Here is a 21478-nt window from a genome sequence, read left to right as displayed (position 1 = left end):
CTCTCTCTCCATCCTGTCTTTATTGCTGGTCGACTTCCTCCCCGCGTTGCTACGGCGATGCTCCGGGACATTCAGCTGGATCATTTGCAGCCGCAGTGTCGGAGCGCAGAGCTCAACTCTTCGCCGTCAGCTGATTCTCCTCGTTTACTTGCTGGTGTTTGGTCGACTAAAAGATGCCATCAGTCTCTTTCTGCTTTCCAACTTTCAAAAAACAAACAAACCCTGCACTCTGTCTTTGTGACCTTTAACTCACTCTGAAGATCAGATCAGAGATCATCATTTTGGGTTGGCCGGGCTGTCAGGTGACATCACAGGAAGTTGGATGAAGTTCCATCAGACCCAAACGCTCTCCGCTGTGATCGGCATCGATGTTTTTACGACTCCGTCGGTCTGAGAGACGTCCGGACGCTTCACAGAGACCAAACTCTGATCTGTGAACCCTTCTACAAGCCCTGAAAACACCCCCACCTCCTTCTCCTCCTCCACCACGCCGAGATGAACGAGGAGGCGCTGGAGGCTGAGGAGCAGGAGCAGCAGGGAGAGCAGGAGGAGGAAGTGCAGCAACAGGTCGGAGAGCGGGAGGAGGAGCAGCAACAGGAGATGCAGCAGGAGGAGGAAGAAGGACAGCAACAGGAGGGAGAGCAGGAGGAGGAGATGCATCAACAGGATGTAAAACAGGAGATGGAGTTGGAGGAGGAGATGCTCCAGAAAGAAGAGGAGCAGGGGGAGGAGATGCAACAGGAAGAAGAGGTGCAGGGGGAGGAGATGCAACAGGAAGAAGAGGTGCAAGAGGAGCGGGAGGAGGTGCAGACAGAGAAGCACCAGCAGACTGAGGAGGAGATGCAACAGGAGAAGGAGGAGGTGCAGCAGAGTGAGATGGTACAGCGGGAGGAGGTGCAGAAGACTGAGGAGGAGCAGGTGGAGGAGGAGCAGTGGATTGAGGAGCTGCAGCACACTGAGGAGGAGGAGGAGCCGCAGCAGGAGGAGGTGCAGACTGAGCAGATGTCACGGACTGAGGAACTGCAGACGGAGGTGCAGCAGCAGACTGGACAGGAGCAGCAGACTGAGGAGGTGCGGGACTTTGAGGACGCTCTGGAGCAGAACCACAACAACCAGGTCCTGATCCGACTGAGAGGAATGTGAGTAAACACGCTGGCTGATGATGCAATGTTAAAGGTGATGATGATGAGGAGGAGGAGGAGGAGGAGGATGAGGATGAGGTAATGGCACTATTGATAATTGGTGATCACGTTGTGACAGTCACTTGATCACTGCTCAGACTGACAGCCTTCGGGGACGGCATCAGAGTGGTCGCCTGGTTGCCATGGCGACGCTGGCACGGGCCGAGGATGGAGGGGAAATGAGTGACAGAAAATTAGTGGAAAACTGTGGGCGTGCAACACTGAACACGAGAGAGAGAAAGACTGTGTGTGTGTGTGTTTTTGATGAGGTCACAGCTTCCCGTCCGTCCGTCCGTCTCTCTGTCCGTCTCTCTGTCCGTCTCTCCGTCTGTCCCTCTGTCTGTCAGATATTTTCTCAGCCGTGGACGCTAACGGGCTAACATCGCAGCAGGAACGACACCGCCACATCTGTCTGATGCTGAGGCTACAGCAGCAGATGTAAAACAGCTTGTCTTTTTGTTCTCCATAGTTGCCATGGGAACGGCCGAGCGTTGCGATGCAGCAAACTCTCTGCAAATATAGACAGCTTCGGAGCGAGACAGGCAGACAGACAGACAGACAGACAGACAGAGAGAGAGAGAGAGAGAGACATGAAGAAAGGAAAAGAAGGAAGTCAAGACTGAAATTGAGCATCAGGCTGTTTGACTTCATGTTGGTGTTTCAGGGGAGTCCATCACACACCGGGAACACACACTTTTTGTCTTTAATGGAGCCTAATGAGAGCGGGAACCACAGAGCTTCACGCGCTCCACTGACTTTACACATTAGTCGTGTTTCCAGGTGCCGTTTTAAAGTAGCATAAAGCCTTTAGTGCCTCAGGGGGAGCTGTGGGAAGTCTGACGAATGCCCTCAAGTGTTGTCACTTGAGGGTAAAGCACCTGAATCGATGCAGGCCCGCTGGCATTGTGGGTAATGTAGGCACCGGGTTTTGACACGGAAGAAGAAGAAGAAGAAGAATGTCCACGCGAAGTCGAAGAAGTGGTTTTCCCAGTTTGGTGTGTGCACAGAGCCCTGACCTCAAGCCCGTCCAACACCTTTGGGGGGAACTGGAGCTGGACTGTGAGCCAGACCCGGTCACCCAACATCAGTGTTGGACCTGACTGATGCTGTTGTGCCTGATCGGGAGCAAGTCCCTGCAATAATTTTGGCCCTTCGGATCAGATCCGCCCCCTCTGTCTCGGCTCAAAACATATTTTTATACATAAGTCTTATATACATATGTATATATATATATATATATATATATATATATATATATATATATACATATATTTATATTTAACACTGGTCCTTTTTGGGTCTGGTTTAGTTTTGGAGAATGTGAAGCCCTTGACCCCACACGAGAGTCCTCATCCTCGCCAGCTGAGCCATGACTCATCGGCCCACAGCCGACACTCCTCGAATCGCTAAGATGATCCCGAGCATCAGATGAATGAAAATGAACGGGCTTTTTTTCCGACGCAGTGTTTGCTGTGACCTTTCATATGTAATTCTTATGACTCAACGAGAAGCATGTGCACATTTACGCCTTGTAACGCAATAACGTGCCACTGTGGTCTCATTCGTCCCGTTACGGCAGAAAAAGTCAGCGGCAGTGTTTGATTTAATGACAGCAGTGAAATGAAATGTGCATCAGTTTCATAACACACACACACACACACACACACACACACACACACATTTATGCCCCTTGGCGAGTCTTGTTCTGTTTAACAGACCCTACTCGCTATACAGCATCTTGTATTAGTAACTAGTTGGCAACAGAGCAGAAGATTTACCAGCACAAGTTGGTGTGTTGGTTGAGGAAGTTGACGCCAAGAGAAGTGTTTCAGTTTCAGCCAAAACCCTGTAATAAACATTGGCAAGTGGACGTGTGTTATCTGTCAGCAGTGATTCAATGAGAGAGAAACACTGAAGGTGTAAAAATAAAGAATGCAGAACTCAACACGGAGGCTCGTCTGCGAGGCGGACATAACTTAACTTATAGATCAGAACTCTGTTGTTGTTTGTTTGTTTGTTTGTTTAGAGGAGCTCTGTCATGTGGAAAAAAAATAACCCTGATGATGTCATCGGGGTTATGCGGGTTTAACGAACAGAAAGCCTTCGTTAAAGATTTTTTTCTCTTTCTTTCTGTGCCCATGTTAAAATCAAAAATCAAAACAATGAATTGACTCCATTCGTTTAATTCTACACATTCTTCTTTCCTCTTCTGGTGCCTACACAACCCACAATGCAACTTGACCACCAGCGGTTCGGTCAAAGGTTCAGGTGCTGTATGCTAGCGGCGGCTCAGACTCGCGACGTTCAACTTTGACCCTGCGGATGTGACTATAAACTGGCTCTCTCAGAGCTGTTTACTGTTTGTGATCGCTCTGCTTAATAATTCGTCATCACCCCCCCCCCCCATGACATCACATCCTGTTTTTTCGGGGGGGAAGGATGTGGGACAGTTTGGTTGAACGGAAGGCTGACGTGGCCACACTTTATGCTGACCCTAACAGGTGAGACTAACAGGGGACAGGCAGGTGTCAATCAAACGCAGTCTGTACACGCCCCCCCCCCCCCCCCCCACAGTCCTGCGGCGAGATCTAGACAGGCTTACCATTGGTGTGCAGGGCCTCCAACCTGACGAGACGGATTGGTTTGTTACACAGAGCCACCTGAATGGTTGTCCTCCCCTCTTAGCGGGCGCTAACTTCGACCAATCAGATCAACGAACCATGTGATGTAGTAGGAGAGCGCCGCAGTAAATCAAACTCCGTTCATTGCTCTTCTTTCAACGGAGAAATACTCTCCAGTTCTGACGTGACTGATGCTACAGCAGCATCTACGCTAACCTTTTCATTGTTGATTGTTGGTAAATCATACGAAATATATCATATATAGATAAAGCTATATTTTTATACTGTAGATAACTTTACTGTAGATAACTGGATAACATCGGCCTCATTCATGTTTATCGGGCTGCAGATTGCCCAGCAGGGGGGAGCTGTTCACAGAAGGCCACGGTCTCCGACAGTTGTCGTCTCTTAAATATGCTGCGATTGGGGGGGGGGTGGTTCTAGCAGAATTTGAGGGTGCAGTTGCCCTTTAATCTGCCAACTTGTGCCTCCTACAGGAAAAGCAATAACGGCAGATACTTTCTTTATTTTTCATTTATCAAAATAATACCAGGAGAGAGCTGACAGATGTTGCCTCCTACAGCAGAGCTGGATAGTAATCAGTGTCCATGCAGTACCTATCTAATCAGTACGTACGCCAAAACCTCCTTGATACCGAATTTAGTGTATTCTCAACATGAATCACTGTTAGGAAATTAAAGAGGTTTGTCTAATTTAAATTCAGCCTAAAGTTAGAAACGTTTGCGGATTTAAATATCCACCGTGTTCCATCCGAATGAGTGAACGTGCAGACGATATGACAAACAAGAAGACGGACTCATCGTTCTCATCACAGCATCAGCTGCTTCATGTTGTGTGTGTGTGTGTGTGTGTGTGTGTGTTTTGGTGTGTTTGGTGCCAACAGTGCTTGAACCACTGAGTGCCCCCTTGTGTCTTTATTTATCTCCTGACTGATCGTTTTAATTCTCCCCGACAGACGTGAACCGCAGATGCAGATCAACAAACGAGAGAGGTCTGTGCTGTTCGGAGGGGGAAAACAAATAAGCGTACAGATTTGTTTTTTTTTGTTGTTTTTTTTGTTGTTGTCGTTTTTTTTTTTTTCGTCGTCCTCCCTAGTTTCCGTGGTAACAGCAGAGCATTTTGATGCAGCAAGAGGAGAGAGGGACAGAGAGAGAACAGTTCACTTGTTGCACCGAATTTTCCTTCAGACGCGTTTCTCATTTCATCTCTGTGAGCTGGTGTGCTTTAGTGAGAGAGCGATGAAACAATGAGAAAAAAATACAAGTGAAAGCGAGAAAATGTTCATCAGACTGTTTTGCGTTAAAGAGTAAAATAGCACTCCAGTGACCGGAAAAAATAGAAAACAGAATCGTTTTTTTTTTTTTTTTTATGTCCGGTCACCTGAAATTGTCTGAAGAGTGGATCATAGTACGACAAAGTCGAAGCAGCAGAAACCAGTCTAATGCCTCCAGTAACTGGCTGAAACACGGTGGAAACCAGGATGTCATTCTTGCTCTGCATTTTTGTATCCGTTCGAATGCATTTAGCTGCTAAAGTTTCAGTAAAATACAAGTTGTTTTCATGTATTTATATGTCTTTATTTATTTATATGTGTGTGTGTGTGTGTGTGTGTGTGTGTCCTGCAGTTGGTTTATTATCAGACTGCTTCGTTTTAATGGATGCTCTGCTGTCTCTTCAGGCCAGGGCGCCTGGTCTCGACGTAGGCGGTGAACAAAAAAAAGTGTGAAACGCTCTCCCTGCGTTTGGTGCATCACAAACAGAGTCACCCAGAGAAAGAATTACATCTAAGACTAAAATACACGCCCAACATTAATAACGCTGAAGGACACAGGGAAGAAAGAGAGTGAGGTGGATGAGGATGAAACATGTCAGCACAAGGACAGAAAGTAGGGAAGGCAAATGCAAAATCTCTCACTGAAGGCGTCAGCCTGGAAAAGTCATGACAAGAGTGGTGAGTCATTCTCCACAAACTACCTCTGTCCTCACCTGTCACTGCTGGTGCTGCAGCATGTTTTTTTTAATTTTTTTTTAATTTTTTATCTTTATTTTCTTTTACCAAAAACACAATGCACCCCGGCGCTGCTCACCTCGCCGCAACCCGCTCTGCAAGCAATTCAGCGCTGATCAGCCCACGCAGGCCAGGGTACAATTACCAGTCGACCGTGAAATAACAGCTTCCTGCTGTCACTTTCAAGGCTCAGACGTGTCAGGGCTGTGATTAGCCTTCAGGGTCAGATTCCAGTGTCCTGTCATTGGCTAATTTCAGGCCAAATGGAGCGTTCAGATGCTCGACATCAACTTGTGGAGTATGTATCATATATATATATATATATATATTTGTACATGTTTACATCCTGGAGGGGCTTTTTCATTCGAGTAGTGGATTTACCAGTGAGCGGAGATCATGATGGACGGGGTTGACTCTTTTGTTTGGTTGACATTTACTTTCTGCTTTTCTTTCTTTTCTTCTGACCTTGTTTAATAAAGGTGACAAAATACAGAGATGAACATAAAGCATTGTTACTACACCAAACTATTTCATTTCGTCTATATCCCGTGGATCCTCACATGTACCTACGAGCTGGGGACCCCAAACCACGCCACGCCATAAATGTATTCCAAGCAAAGGGTTAGGTGGCTAGTGTGCACGTCCGGCCCCCGTTGAAAAACAGATGCAGGGCAAAAACAACTGCATTTTGGGCCCAAGGACATTAGAGTCTTCATAATATGACCCCTCCAGACCTTTCAGGGTGTTTGTGACTGAATGTGGCCACCATGCCGAAATGTTTCTGGGTGCTTGGCTTTGAGTGCCTGAACACACACACACACACACACACACACCTGGTCTCAGGAAGTTCATGACTTAATCAGTTTATGATGAGGACTGTCTGAACGCAGCGTGTAACTGTTCTGTTTTTGTTTTTCTTTACAGGCAGAAATATAAAAGTACATCGCAGAGGTAAGAAACACACATACACACACACACACACACACACACACACACATACACAGATGAAGCACTCAGTATGACTAACTGTATATGAAGCAGTTCAAACTAGCTAACTGTATAAAGTAGTTCAAACTAGCTAACTATATAAAGTAGTTCAAACTAGCTAACTGTATACAGTAGTTCAAACTAGCTAACTGTATATAAAGTAGTTCAAACTAGCTAACTGTATATAAGGTAGTTCAAACTAGCTAACTGTATATAAAGTAGTTCAAACTAGCTAACTATATAAAGTAGTTCAAACTAGCTAACTGTATATGAAGCAGTTCAAACTAGCTAACTGTATAAAGTAGTTCAAACTAGCTAACTGTATAAAGTAGTTCAAACTAGCTAACTGTATATGAAGCAATTCAAACTAGCTAACTGTATAAAGTAGTTTAAACTAGCTAACTGTATAAAGTAGTTCAAACTAGCTAACTGTATAAAGTAGTTCAAACTAGCTAACTGTATATGAAGCAATTCAAACTAGCTAACTGTATAAAGTAGTTCAAACTAGCTAACTGTATATAAAGTAGTTCAAACTAGCTAACTGTATATAAAGTAGTTCAAACTAGCTAACTGTATATGAAGCAGTTCAAACTAGCTAACTGTATAAAGTAGCTCAAACTAGCTAACTGTATAAAGTAGTTCAAACTAGCTAACTGTATATGAAGCAGTTCAAACTAGCTAACTGTATAAAGTAGTTCAAGCTAGCTAACTGTATAAAGTAGTTCAAACTAGCTAACTGTATATAAAGTAGTTCAAACTAGCTAACTGTATATAAAGTAGTTCAAACTAGCTAACTGTATATGAAGCAGTTCAAACTAGCTAACTGTATAAAGTAGCTCAAACTAGCTAACTATATAAAGTAGTTCAAACTAGCTAACTGTATATGAAGCAGTTCAAACTAGCTAACTGTATAAAGTAGTTCAAACTAGCTAACTGTATAAAGTAGTTCAAACTAGCTAACTGTATATGAAGCAATTCAAACTAGCTAACTGTATAAAGTAGTTTAAACTAGCTAACTGTATAAAGTAGTTCAAACTAGCTAACTGTATAAAGTAGTTCAAACTAGCTAACTGTATATGAAGCAATTCAAACTAGCTAACTGTATAAAGTAGTTCAAACTAGCTAACTGTATATAAAGTAGTTCAAACTAGCTAACTGTATATAAAGTAGTTCAAACTAGCTAACTGTATATGAAGCAGTTCAAACTAGCTAACTGTATAAAGTAGCTCAAACTAGCTAACTGTATAAAGTAGTTCAAACTAGCTAACTGTATATGAAGCAATTCAAACTAGCTAACTGTATAAAGTAGTTTAAACTAGCTAACTGTATAAAGTAGCTCAAACTAGCTAACTGTATAAAGTAGTTCAAACTAGCTAACTGTATATGAAGCAATTCAAACTAGCTAACTGTATAAAGTAGTTCAAACTAGCTAACTGTATATGAAGCAATTCAAACTAGCTAACTATATAAAGTAGTTCAAACTAGCTAACTATATAAAGTAGTTCAAACTAGCTAAGTAGTAGGAGCAAGTCAGATTATGACTGCAGGGCTTTTACTTGTTACAGAGTATTTTTACACAGTATTATATTGATACTTTTACCTAAGTTAAAGATCTGTATAATTCCTCCACTCCAACGCACATTGCTTCGGGAAATGAGGTACTGTGTCGTATGCCATTATAGTATATATATATACTCCTTTGAGACTGTATGTGTGAACAAATGTGTTTAATTGCAATCTGCAATGCTTAGAAATGTTAAATGTGGATGTTTTTGCAGTGGACCTTCCCACCTGTCACCTGACGTGACTGCAGACTGGTGATCAGTCATCCAACATCGTGACATCAGAGTTTGTACTGAACTCACAGCTCAACTTGAAGCCCTCTCTCTCTCGTTACAAATACGGCAGCAGCAGAGCTGATCACCCCAGTTAATACTACAACTGCTGCTACTACTAAGTCTACTACTGCAGCCACTAATTATAATCATTTGATATCACCAAAAGAAAATCTTAAAAAAAAAAAAGAAGCTTTTGTTCAGGAAAATTTTAATTCTTGAATGTCTGCAGCCTTGAACTTTTAGTTCTCTCTCGTTCCGTCTCCCTGTCTCCAGCTCCAGCTGTAACCATGGCAACTAAAACAGATTTCATCCAGTTTACAGGAAGGTGTTTGGTTACCATGACAACGGCACGATGCCTGGCCGCAGCAGATTTTTTATGTCTCCCTTTCGTCAGTCTCCCCTGTTGTAAACATTCAAACCATCCCTCTGTCCAGAACAGTGAAGACAGATTCACCGCCCTGCGCAAAACAGCCCTCCGTCCATCCGTCTATTCATCCGTCCATCCGTCTATTCATCCGTCCATCCATCAGTTTGTATGCCAGGACTCTATGGTAGGTGTTGGATGAATATACGAGAATGCCACTTCACGAACACGCAGCATCTCTGAGAAATGAATTGAGATATTTAAGGAACTTCTCACAGCGTTGTGAGATAGGTCCATGTTTAGCCTAGCTTAGCATTTCATAAATACAAAAGTTTTGGTTTCAAACGGACATGAGCGGCTGTCCCGGCTGACGCAGACGCAGTGAGCATAAAGTCATGGATACGGCAGTCGGGTGTCTATAAGGCAACATGTTTATTTCCTGGAGGAGACCCCCACTGCTTGCTGTGGGAGTCAGCTGATTGACAGGAGGCAGGAGTGTCATGTGTCCATCTGGAGGAAACAGATTTTCATGTTCTGGTTTCTGCGGTGTGAACAGGACAGCAGCTGTGTGGGTGCAAAGTATGAAGATGGGTACTTCCGTCTGTCAGTTAGCAGGTGCATGGAGTCTGCAGAGAGGATTTCTGCAGACTACTTTTGCTCTTGCTGAGGTGTGTTAAATCGGATACCATCACAACAGAAGGCGTTACAGCATGTGACGGTGCAGTGGAGTTGGATTCAGCAGGGTACAGTAAGAAAAACTGCAGTGCAGCTTTTTACAGAATCATGTCGCGCTTGAAGTTCACATTGTTTGAACTTTAACCCCGCCTCCTTTGTCGCGGTCAGATTTCAGCCGACCAAACAGCTCAAACATGGAGGAAGCCTTTGAGTTTCCAGAAATATAACATTAGTATACCAGAGCACCTGAGCTCTCAGCCCTCCGAGTCCAAAACAGCGGCTCAGACAGTGTTGCCAGAACTGGGATACTTTTTGTTTGAGTGGGCGGGTAAAAATAAAATGGGTGGGCGAGTTCAAGGCTGTGATTGTCTGAAATCTGGCAACGCTCAGCTCAGACAGCGTACCACGAGGAGACTCAATAACAAGGCTACGAAGATAAGATGAAGATCACAGCTGGGACAAACTATTTCCTGCTGATCCACTTTGGGAAGGGATATCTCCAGCCCAGTGAAAACTGAAAACAGTGACTGGCAAATTTTGCTGCAGTTGATGCACCAAAAAAAAAACTAACTCTGGCACGTAGCAGGTCTGGTAGTGCGCTGTTGTGGATGACTAGCAGTAGCATGTTACAGGCTGGCCTAGCATGTAACCTGGCCAGCCACAGTAGCCCTCTAGTATAGAGGGCCGAAGTCATGATGTCACATCCGGGCCTGTCTCTGTTTCACCAGCGTCTGTAACTCTTTTTTAGTTATTAGCATTTTTACAAACGTCAATGGGATTTCTTACTTCTGGAACATATATGCCAAGTTTAGATGAAGCCAGCCAACAAATTCGTCTCCACTTGGACCCTGACACAAATCACAAATCCACGAATAACTGAGGTGTTATTGTGGCCCTGTGACTGATTGTTGTTTACTTTGTGTTTACTGTGTTTGGTTAATCTGTCCTCTGAGCACATGAGTGTACTGTGTGTGTTGCCAGGCTAAAGGGGGTCCTGGAGCAGATGGACCGAGGTGTCGTGGACCTGCAGGAGCTCCGCAGGAACCTGGAGCTTGCTGCTGCCATGTTGGACGCTGTTTACACTGATGAGACCAAGTAGGACTGAAGAGACAGACAGACAGACAGATGGACGAACGGACGTGTACAAAATAAAACGCTCACTGGCTGTCCAAGCGGTGACTGACCGCTGTTTCTTTCTGTCCCTCAGGCGCCTGTTGGACACCGAGGACGAGCTCAGCGACTTGCAGGCAGAGTCCGTGCCCAGCGAGGTACGTGATTGGCTGGCGTGCACCTTCAGCAGGAAGATGGGCGTGGCCAAGCGTCGTCCTGAGGAGAAGCCGCGATTTAGGAGCATCGTCCATGCAGTGCAAGCTGGGATATTCGTAGAGAGGTAAACAAGTATTTGAAGGTATTAAAACTCACAAACAAGCTACAACATCAACATTTATATCCAAGTTATGACTTTTTTTTTTGTTGGATTATAAATCACATCTATACCAGCGAACGAACACTCATTCTACAAGGACAAAACCAACAAACTAAAAAACCATTATGGCCAACTTGCATAGGGATCTACATCTGGAGCAACACGCAGCTCACACATTCAACCTCCACAAAACTCAACTAACACCTCTACAAAGATGGAGCCCACATTTTTCACCCCTGCCCACATACTTTTGTGTACTTTTAGTCTCCTGTCGCCTGTTTTTTCCCTGACAGCAAACAATTAGGACTGCAGCTAAAGATTTTTAAAGTAGTGAAAATGCACAATTTTCCCAAAGGCCAAGGTGACGCGTTCAAATTGCGTATTTTGTCCAAACAGGAAGGCCAAAACTGAAAAGATATTCGCGTATTTACTATCATATAAGACCAAGAAAAGCATTGAATATTTTGCATTTTGGCTTGGAAAAAGAACCGGAAAGATTGGTTGATTATCAAAATAGTTGGCGATTAATCTTTCTTTTAAATCGATTAATTGACTAAGCCTTTCAGTTCAACAAACAATGATATGTTAGACACTAATTGTCCATTTCCTGTTTCAACATGACGATGTCCCCGTGCACAAAGCAGCTCCACAGGTCTGGAAATGGGCTTCCCAGTTTGCTGCGGAGGAACTTGAGTCCAGTCAGATGATTGTCTGCACTCTCAGATGTTCAGAGAGTTATTTCTGTCTTCTGGAGCACCTGATGACGGAAAACAGAAAACAATTATCGTCTTCTTCAAAGTAAAACATCAGAAAACATCCGGGCCCGACTTCACTGCAGATGTGATTAGGAGGTCGAACATGGAGTGTAACGATGTTAGCGTGCGAGCGAGCTGGAGATGGAGATCATATAGGGAAACTATGAAGTCCAATATCATTAGAGTGTAAATGACTCGCAGTGATAGAGCGGTATCGGTTCATCTGCTGCAGCTTAATGACGCATGAAATCAAAAAATATCTGCTGCACCGCGGCACCACTCGCTGTGTGTGTTTAGAGCACGGTTACCATGGCGACAAACAATCCATCCTGGTCGCAAACTGTGGAGGAGGGCGGCTGGAGGTCTGTGAGGAGTGTTTATATGCATGCAGCTGTCTGTATCTCTATGTGTGAGATTAGTGCATGATATTTTTATCTCACTCTCTCTGTGTGTGTGTGTGTGTGTGTGTGTGTGTGTGTGTGTGTGTGTGACGTCAGGATGTACAGACGGACGTCCAACATGGCTGGTCTGACCTACCCTCCCACGGCTTTGACAGCTCTGAAGGTAAAAAACTGTTTTATTACTGCAGTCCAATCTGCAGGAAGTGACCTGCAGTCAGTTCCTCCTGTGGAAGACAGGAGGCAGACCAGCAGAGTGAAATAAAGAATGGAAGGAGACTGTAAAAGTTAGGGAAAGAGCTGAGGAGGTAGGAAAGGAAAGGAGGAGGTAGGGAAGGGAAAGAGGAAGCAGAGAAGGAATGGAGGAGGAGAGGTATAGAAAGAAGAGAAGAGGAGGTGTGGAAATGGGAGGTGGATAAAGAACGGAAAATGTTGGAAGGAAAGAGGGAAGCAGAAGAGGGAAGAAAGGTAGAAAAGGAAAACAAAGTAGGGAAGAAAAGGAGGGGAAAATGAAGAGGTGGAGTAGGAAAGGAGGAGGTAGGGAAGGAAGGGGAAGACGCAAGTAGAAAAGGAAAGAAAGAGTTGGGAAATAAAATGGAGGAAAAGGGAAAGGAAATGAGTAGGGAGAGAAGGAGAAGTCAGAGGCCAAAAGGAGGATGTAGGGAAGGAAAGGAGGTAGAGAAGGACAATAGAAAATAGAAAAAAATAGAAGATTGAAGAGGAAAAGAAGAGGAAGGGAAGGAAAGGCTGAGGGCCAAAAGGAGGAAGGGAGGAATGTCGGGGGGGAAAAGAGATAGAGGAGCACCTGACAATGTAAAGGCAAAAGATGGAGGAGGCAGAGAAGGAAAGATGGTGGTATCGACGGAACGATGGAGGTGGAGATGATAGGTGTGGAGGGAAAAGAGGAAAATGTTGAGACAAAAAACAGGAGGAGGCAAGATGGAGGTAGGGAAGGAAAGGAGGAGGTGGAGGGAGAAAAATGTAGTCTCAGTGGTGTGTGTGTGTGTGTGTGTGTGTAGTGACATATGTTTCCCCCGCAGGGCTTCCTGTACAAACTCAGAAAACTTAATTAAACTATAATTAAATGTGCAGCCATTTCTCAGGATGTAAAACATCAAACAATAAACTCATCAAACAATAAAAACAGAACTTTGGGAAAACAACACTGTGTAAGTAATCTTGACAACCTGAAATAAGAACTATGGTATAATTAGTGATAACGATAATTTCATTTCACCTCCTCCCAACATGAGCAAACATTATCATCACACTGCCCTCTACTGGTAGAAATCCTACATCACACTGAATGACGACCAGACAGGTTGATCTGTATCTGCACTGCTCTGTCCCATATCAGATGTTATATAGTGTATGATGATGATGATGATGATGATGAGAGCGATAATATCAAGTCTTGCTGGCTGTTTTCCAGGAAGTGGATCAGTGGTCGTTTGATGTTTTTTCCTTCCACGAGGGCACCGGAGACCACGCCCTCAAGTTCCTGGTCTACGACCTGCTGACCCGCTATGACCTCATCAACAGGTTCAGGGTACACGCGCTTCATATCGTTATGACTTGGGTGGGCGGGGCCTAACATCGGGGTGGCGTGGGGCTACGTGTGCTGGGTGGGCAGATCTCTTTATGAAAGGGTTCAAGGTGAGTGGCGACTGAAGCTGCATCTTTCATCTCTTTTATTCCCCAAAACCAGCAACGAATTGATAAAGAATGAAACTACAGCCGGCAGCCGATCAGCTTGGCTTAGCACACAGACTGGAAACAGCTAGCCTAGCTCTGCCCAAAGGTAGCAAAATGCACCTTCCATATAAAACACGGTTTTATGGAGGATTATGTGCCGGGCCATTTCCAGGAAGTTACTTCGCCCCGGCCAAGAAATAGTCCAGCACATAACCACCTCATAAAACCACGACCTGTAGTTGTCACAGTACAGAAATAAAAAAAAATAAAAAAATGGAGATGTTAATAATGAACTCATAATTATAAAATGCCTTTCTCATCATCTTGGTTTAGCTTTCACGAGATTAAGATGCCAAAAATTACGAGATTCGGATGTGGTAATTAGAAGATAAAGATGTTGTAATTTAGACATTTTAGTGTAATATTGAGTTGCTGTCGTAATTACAAGAGAGAGGAAACACCTTTTGGATTTATTTCGGTTTGACTTTGACTGCATCTTCACTTGCAGACAAATCATCAACAAGCTGGTTTATGAACCGATTCATATTCACTCAACATTCAGTGAGCTGCTAGATATCTTGGGTCCTGGGCGGCTGTGTGTCCTCGTAGGCATTGCGTAGTACTTACAGTACCTGTGCTACCTGTGGTGCTGTGTTCAGATCCCGGTCCAGGCTCTGGTGCAGTTCGTTGAAGCTCTGGAGAACGGCTACAGTAAACACAGGAACCCCTACCACAACCTGATCCACGCCGCTGATGTCACTCAGACCGCCCACTTCCTGATGCTGCACACTGGACTGATGGTAACACACACACACACACACACACACACACTGACATCACTGACAGTGGTGAGACAGTGTCTGTACATGGTCTCTATGGACAGCTAAATTGTGAATTTACACCCTCAGCTAACAGAGAGAGTGTGTGTGTGTGTGTGTGTGTGTGTGTGTGTGCAGCACTGGCTCAGCGAGTTGGAGATTCTGGCGATGGTTTTTGCTGCAGCGATTCACGACTTCGAACACACAGGAACCACCAACAACTTCCACATCCACACCAGGTAGCAATGGTATTGATTATCCAAGAATCTGATTGGACAGTGACCTCTATATAGTGGGCTTCTATATATGAATGGTCGCAGCGGCCGCCAGCGGCTGATTGGCTGTGGTGTCTGTCCGTCAGGTCGGAGGTGGCCATCCTCTACAACGACAGGTCGGTGCTGGAGAACCACCACGTCAGCGCCGCCTACAGGCTGATGGCAGAGGAGGACATGAACATCCTGGTCAACCTGAACAAGGACGACTGGAGGTGCACACGCGCACACACACACACACACGCAGTGACTTAGGTCACTTTTGGGGACATTACATAGACTTACATTCATTTCATGGAGACTTACCCTAACCTTAACCGCTGACCCAAAAATCAGCGTCCACCCAGTTAGGGACACGGCTTTTGTCCCCAGCAGGACGAGCCATCCAATATTAACTAGTCCTCAGTCTGAAATGTGTCCCCCCTCGTTGGTAGGCTCAGTCAGAAACACACAAACACACGGCGACTGATCACAGATTATCTTGGTTGTGTGTGCATTGATTTTCGGCAGGGAGCTGAGGGCTCTGGTGATAGAGATGGTGATGTCCACAGACATGTCCTGTCACTTCCAGCAGATCAAGACCATGAGGAACGCCCTGACGCAGACACTCAGGTCAGTGCCGCGGCCGTGACCTCTGACCTCTGAGTCGAACATTACAGCGCCGGTTATAATCTACTGGTTATCAGTAGATTCATGAATTAAAAAGTATAATGTTTTCTCATTATTACTAGATACCAAATGACCTCTTTCTTTATATAACAACATGGTATAAGATTCATTCAGTATTTCTATTCTAATGTTCAGATGAAATCATCATTTCCTCAAATACCTTTAAGCGGATGATTATATTTCATTTAAAAATGCAATATTAGATTAAATAGCAGCTTCACAAGGACTTGAACTGTTTGGTCCGTCTGATGAGGACGTCCAGATCTTCAGTGGGAGTTTGGTTGAATGGCCAACATAAGGTCCTACAGACTGCTGAACCAGATTGGTTTGTGCGTCCGTGCGGGAGCAGTACAGTACAGTCTGACCAGAGTCCAGCCTCCCCTCTCTGTTTGCAGCTGTCACGCTCCTCAGCTCACGCTTGGATGAGATTTTGGGGAAGACGCTGTCATCAGCCTGTCGACACGCTGGTCCTGCTTTGCGTTGCAGCGGCAGCGGCTGTCTGGGGGACTGTCCTCTGCAGACTGCGATCCAAATAAAAGACGGAACACTGCTCACCTTACATACACATTCACCAAGTCTGTTTTCGCTGACGTTTTTTAAGATGAAATGAGATGTTGACCCTTTTGTCTTCTAAAACTCACGAGACGTTCTGCTTTTCTGACTTTACTTACTTCCAGTTTGTTACAGTTTATTATTGCATGACTTTTAAATGACTTTTAAATCAAATGATCTTTGTTCTCTCTCTCTCTCTCTCTCTCTCCAGTATAGACAAAGTGAAGGTTTTGTCTTTGATGCTTCACGCTGCAGACATCAGTCATCCAGCCAAAGCCTGGCCGCTGCACTACCGCTGGACCCACAGTCTGATGGAGGAGTTCTTTAGACAGGTACACACACACACACACACACACACACACACACACACACACACACACACACACACACACACAGAGTTTATGGGAAAAGACCAGTCTGCCCAATATGACGATAAAGATCTAATATCAGAGTTGGGAACAGCTACATCAGTATGATGCTGATGTCAAATGTTTAAACCCCTCCTCCAAACAGTGATTGTCCAATCGTAGCTTTGCAACAAGTGTCAACAAGCATTATTGGCGTCTTTCCAGAACTAAAAATACAAAAGGACTCTTTCTGCTTCGCGGTGTTTATCACGCTCAAACGGCAAAACGTGGATGTAAATATCGTGGAGTTGAACGAGCGCGCACCTTCCTCATGTTGCCTCGGTGACTGTTGTCCTTTCCAGGGAGATAAAGAGGTGGAACTCGGCCTTCCCTTTTCTCCTCTCTGTGACCGCAAAGCCACCATGATCGCCCAGTCGCAGATAGGTAAGAACAACCATCAACCAATCACACACCCCGAAGCACCACAGGCAGGTGAGGAGTACCATTAACTAGCAACAGATACCAAGACTATACCGTTGTGCAGTCCGTGTGGATTCACTTCGGTTCAACAGTGACACCTGCTGGTGGTTTGGAGAGCTGAACTCTGATCTCTAAGGGACGAGTCTGATAATTCACTTATTAATACTGCTTGTTGATCGTGCTGTCTTTCTGTTCTGTCCTCCTCCTACCTCCCCTCTCTCTTCTCTCTGTCTGGTTGCAGGTTTCATAGACTTCATTGTGGAGCCGACTTTCAGCGGTCTGATCGACACAACAGAGAAGGTGATCGGTCCTCTGATAGAAGAGGACAGGAAGGCCAGAGAGACGGGAAACAGGAGGTCCAGGTACTGCTGCTACTACTACTTTTACATTACATGAAATCGCAGTTCTAGTACTGCCTGGGAAATACTTTCTCCGCAAGTGTAATAGAAGAACTGTAAGGTCGGGTATTAAAAAAACGGTTCGACCATGAAAAGTTGTGAACAGACGCAGAACAGACTGAGCTGCTGTGATAAATGGGACCCTGCGCTGCCTTCACCGTCCTCTGTGTGTGTCCTCGCAGCAGTAAAAAGGCTTCTCTCAGGTTAATTACGTGCCAAACCCCTCCAGCTTTTTGACTCTGAATAAGACGTGAGGTCAGACGAAAAGGTGCAAGAAAGGACTGGAATGGAGTGAACCTTCGGTAGCGTTGGCTCCCCGTGCAAGTCAACAGTTCCTGTTTCACACCACTGCCTCCACATTAAAATGCATTTATTGTAAACCACATGCAGCGAGCGGTGCCTTTACGCACGTTGGCTTACCACTGCAAATGACTGGAGTGGAGCACAAAACTGCATTTAATGTGGATCAGTCATGTCCGGCTGATACCCAGTCCCCTTAATATGGTTGATATCTGCACCTGTGGACAAAAAAACTGAAGGACAAAAGTCCAAAGGTGTATTTCAGTAACAAACATTCAGTCGTAGAAGTTAAAATTCTGTTGTGTGCTTCACGAACAGCGAGCTCTGTAGAAACCAGGAATGAACCATGACCTTCTACCTATATTAACCACAGCCGTGACAGAATCTTTAAATCTCTCCTCTTGATTAAATTGTTAATCTGCTGCTGAAGAAATTCAAACTGGCTCACCAACATCAGACAAGTCTTTTTCACAGCTTTCAACTTTTCATTGAAGTGCAGTTGCGGAAACAAAGCTATCGACGAGCTGGCAGCGTGTGCTCTCAGCCGCTGTTTGTTAGCTTCATTGGACCTTCTTAGCTACCAGAAGTCGTCGCTACTCTGTCGATAAAATAACTCTCCCTCTTAGAGGCGAAATGAGAGCTCACAGAGCTCCCTGACATGTTTCTTTCCCAGTAACTAGCCAAGGAAACATCCCTGATTGGACGGGACATTTGATTTATTTTCCGTGCATGAATAATCCAAATCATTAAATCATTAGTATAGCATAAAGAGTATAAATGAATATAAAATGAGAAGTAATAGTTTTTATAATTACAGTTTGATTCATCTTGGTCCCTCTCTGAGGGCCTAAAGGGGATCCCACTGGTGGAAACCTGATGAAGCGTTCAGCAGTTCAGCAGTTCACTTTCACTGTATCAGTTTATATTGTTGTTGGAGAGGATGGCGTTGTCTTCTATGATTGGACAAAAAAAAAAAAAAAAAAAGGAACACGTGGCTTTAACGTTAGCGACCTCACTCATGACCCCTGGTGCAGTCTAACAGGAAGTGGTTCGGTTACCGTGGAGTCGGTGCAGAGACACAGCAGTGGTCGCTACGGGAACAGCGATGATGGACAGATGGACTTCTCCCTGACGGCCATCGACCTGCCGGCTCTGAGGCTCCACCTGTCCGGCGTCATCGCCAGCAACAAGGATAGATGGAAAGAGCTGTCTGTGCACGGTACACACACACACACACACACACACACACACACCCCGCAGAGCCGCTAGCCTAGCTTCAGACTCTTTGTCATGTTAGTTGTTATTTGATGTTGTCTGTAACTTTAAATGCTTTGCACGGTGTTCCTTATAGATTTGGAAGATTCTTCAAGTCAAGTTTCCTGTAACTGAAATGCTCCTGTGTGTCTGTTGTACGCAGAGCTGGCCAATAAGGAGCAAGAGGAACAAGAGGAAGAGGAGTCTTGCGTCAACTCAAACGTCCAATCACACTCCTCACCCAATCACAGTGTCCTCGATGGACACTCTTCTGACCAATCACAGAACTCCGACGGATCCCCTCCTGACGAAACGCGCGACGACAAGTCACCTGACCACATGCCTGCAGATCACCTGACCTGGAACGGTACGAACACGACATCACATGTAAACATTTCCCAAGCTGTGAACTCTCACTGAGCTGACCTGTTGCTGTGGTAACTGTTGCAGGGGCGGGGCCAGGGGGGGAGGAGAAGGAGGAGGACGATGATGAAGTGCCTGAAAACGCCTGATGGCGCTCCACGGCGTACTCACCACTGTATCTGACCGTGGCTTATCACCATGGCAACAGGCGGCGCGGTGCAGTGACAACGAGAGCTCAGACTCTTCTGTTTCAACACAGCAGCTGACTCAATGGCCCCTCAGTGGCCCCCTCAAGGGCCACCAGACCTTATGTTTACAAGTGACAATGAAAATACCACATTCAAAGTGACGACATTCATCAGATAACAGCTTCTTAGCGGCTTCATGGTCCATTCGCAGTGGTGACAGTGTTTTGTGATTTTATTAGCGACTCAGAGGAATCACGCGAAGTAAGTGGAAATTTGAATAAAAATAAAGACAGGCGATTGGCTGAAAGATTCCAGTTAACGGCTGAGGCGGGCTGAATGTCCATCTGGAGAATGAGACGTGGAGCTGTTAAGAAGCGTTTGCAGAGGGTTTTGTGAATGACAGTTTTGTTGTTATACGCCTCTTATCATGTGTTAGGGGTGCGAAGAGTGCTCTCTGCTCTGTTCTCTGCTCTGGGTTCAAATGATCAAGCGTGTTGCGCTTGTAGCCACGCCCCAATACGCGACGTCAGAGCTGTCAAAGAATAGCCGACAGCCGAGCTGTTGTTAGCCACTCTAGCTAGCTGCGTAACTTTTAAAAAGCAAAGTTTTAAGCCTACTTATGTCCTAAAAGTTGTAAATGTCGTTGAAGGAAGGCACTAGTGCGCTTGCTGTATGGGCAATCACTCAAAGAACGAAACTATACCCTGCCTCCTCGAAAATACGCCACATTACGGGAGTTAAGGACGCCGCTCCACTGTCACTTTAAGGGATGTATTGCTGTGACATCACTGATTGGGGCGTGGCCACTGGTTAAACACGTTTGTACAGTTTGAAGGCGCAGAGAGCAGCAGTCAAGGACACAGTTTATACATGTGACCACGTTAAAGGAAGTGGGCCGTCTCGTTGTACTTTTGGCTAATATACCCATAGGTTAGCGTAACATTGTACTCTCAGCCATCGTCGTAGAAACTGCGAGCACTCCGACGGAGGCAGATTCACGGACCACGGAGGACGCGAGCGTCAGAAGATACCAGAACGTTCCTCTAAATGGACGGCAGCTTCTGTCGTTTTCTGTGCTCTGGCCGTCACTTCTCCTGACTGTGAATAGGGGACGGTGCCGTCTATTAAACTATCACCACGGTGACAAGGGCAACAGAAACACCAGTTTCTATAGCAACGGCCAATGAGCTGAAGGGTGGAGCCGACACGGCCGACAGTGAAAACTCCTTAGATCCTCTGAGCACTGTGTTTGTTAATGCAATGTGTGCTATAGTCATCATGTGCTCTTTGGCTCTGTGTGTGTGTGTGTGTGTGTGTGAGTGTGTGTACCACAGTGTATACTGTACAGCTGTTTTCTGTATTATTGTATTAAACATTCAGAACTCCAGTCACCTCCTGGTGTCACTTTTTGTACAGAGTACACAAATGAGACATAATGTGTTAATCGGTGAGCCAGGCTAGCTGTTTTCCCCCTGTTTGCAGCCTTTAAGCTAAGCTAAGCTACGCTAAGCCAAGCTGACTGTAGCTACGTATTAAAAAGGTGAGGTGGTATCGACCTCATCGTCTCACTCTTAGTGAATATGCGTCAATGTGCTGAAAAGGGTTAATGAATCCGTTTCATTGGCTAATTCACTGTTTCTGTGTAACTACACAACAACAAGCCATGAATGAAACAAATCACAGCAGAAGCATGTATTCATTTAGCAGGCTACTCATATATATATGGTATCACCTCTCTTTGAAAGTAACTTCAACATATAAAAATCAGCTGCTGCCGCTGCTGCAGGACAGTGACATGAGCATTAACTGACTGTGTCACAAAGTGGACTTTCCCTTTCTCACTGGCACGATAACCTCCTCTGCTCAGA

The 21478-nt window shown here is 45.2% G+C and overlaps 1 protein-coding gene across 1 annotated transcript; it reads left to right on the top strand.

The window, feature by feature from the left end:
- The first annotated feature begins 368 nt into the window (after positions 1 to 368).
- On the top strand, positions 369 to 19571 carry pde1a (phosphodiesterase 1A, calmodulin-dependent). The gene is made up of 18 exons (XM_070914955.1): positions 369 to 429; positions 461 to 861; positions 961 to 1139; positions 6756 to 6782; positions 10677 to 10790; positions 10903 to 11085; positions 12374 to 12440; positions 13707 to 13823; positions 14629 to 14769; positions 14926 to 15026; positions 15149 to 15274; positions 15570 to 15671; positions 16492 to 16612; positions 16990 to 17071; positions 17349 to 17469; positions 18840 to 19024; positions 19223 to 19426; positions 19510 to 19571. Exons 1-18 carry the CDS (start codon positions 369 to 371, stop codon positions 19569 to 19571), a joined length of 2394 nt encoding a protein of 797 aa, XP_070771056.1.
- The last annotated feature ends 1907 nt before the right edge of the window (positions 19572 to 21478 follow it).

The sequence above is a fragment of the Enoplosus armatus genome, chromosome 11 (assembly GCF_043641665.1).
Source record: "Enoplosus armatus isolate fEnoArm2 chromosome 11, fEnoArm2.hap1, whole genome shotgun sequence".
Classification (NCBI taxonomy): domain Eukaryota; kingdom Metazoa; phylum Chordata; class Actinopteri; order Centrarchiformes; family Enoplosidae; genus Enoplosus; species Enoplosus armatus.
Note: the sequence above shows the minus strand (reverse complement) of the source record. Positions and strands in the feature narration are given on the sequence as shown.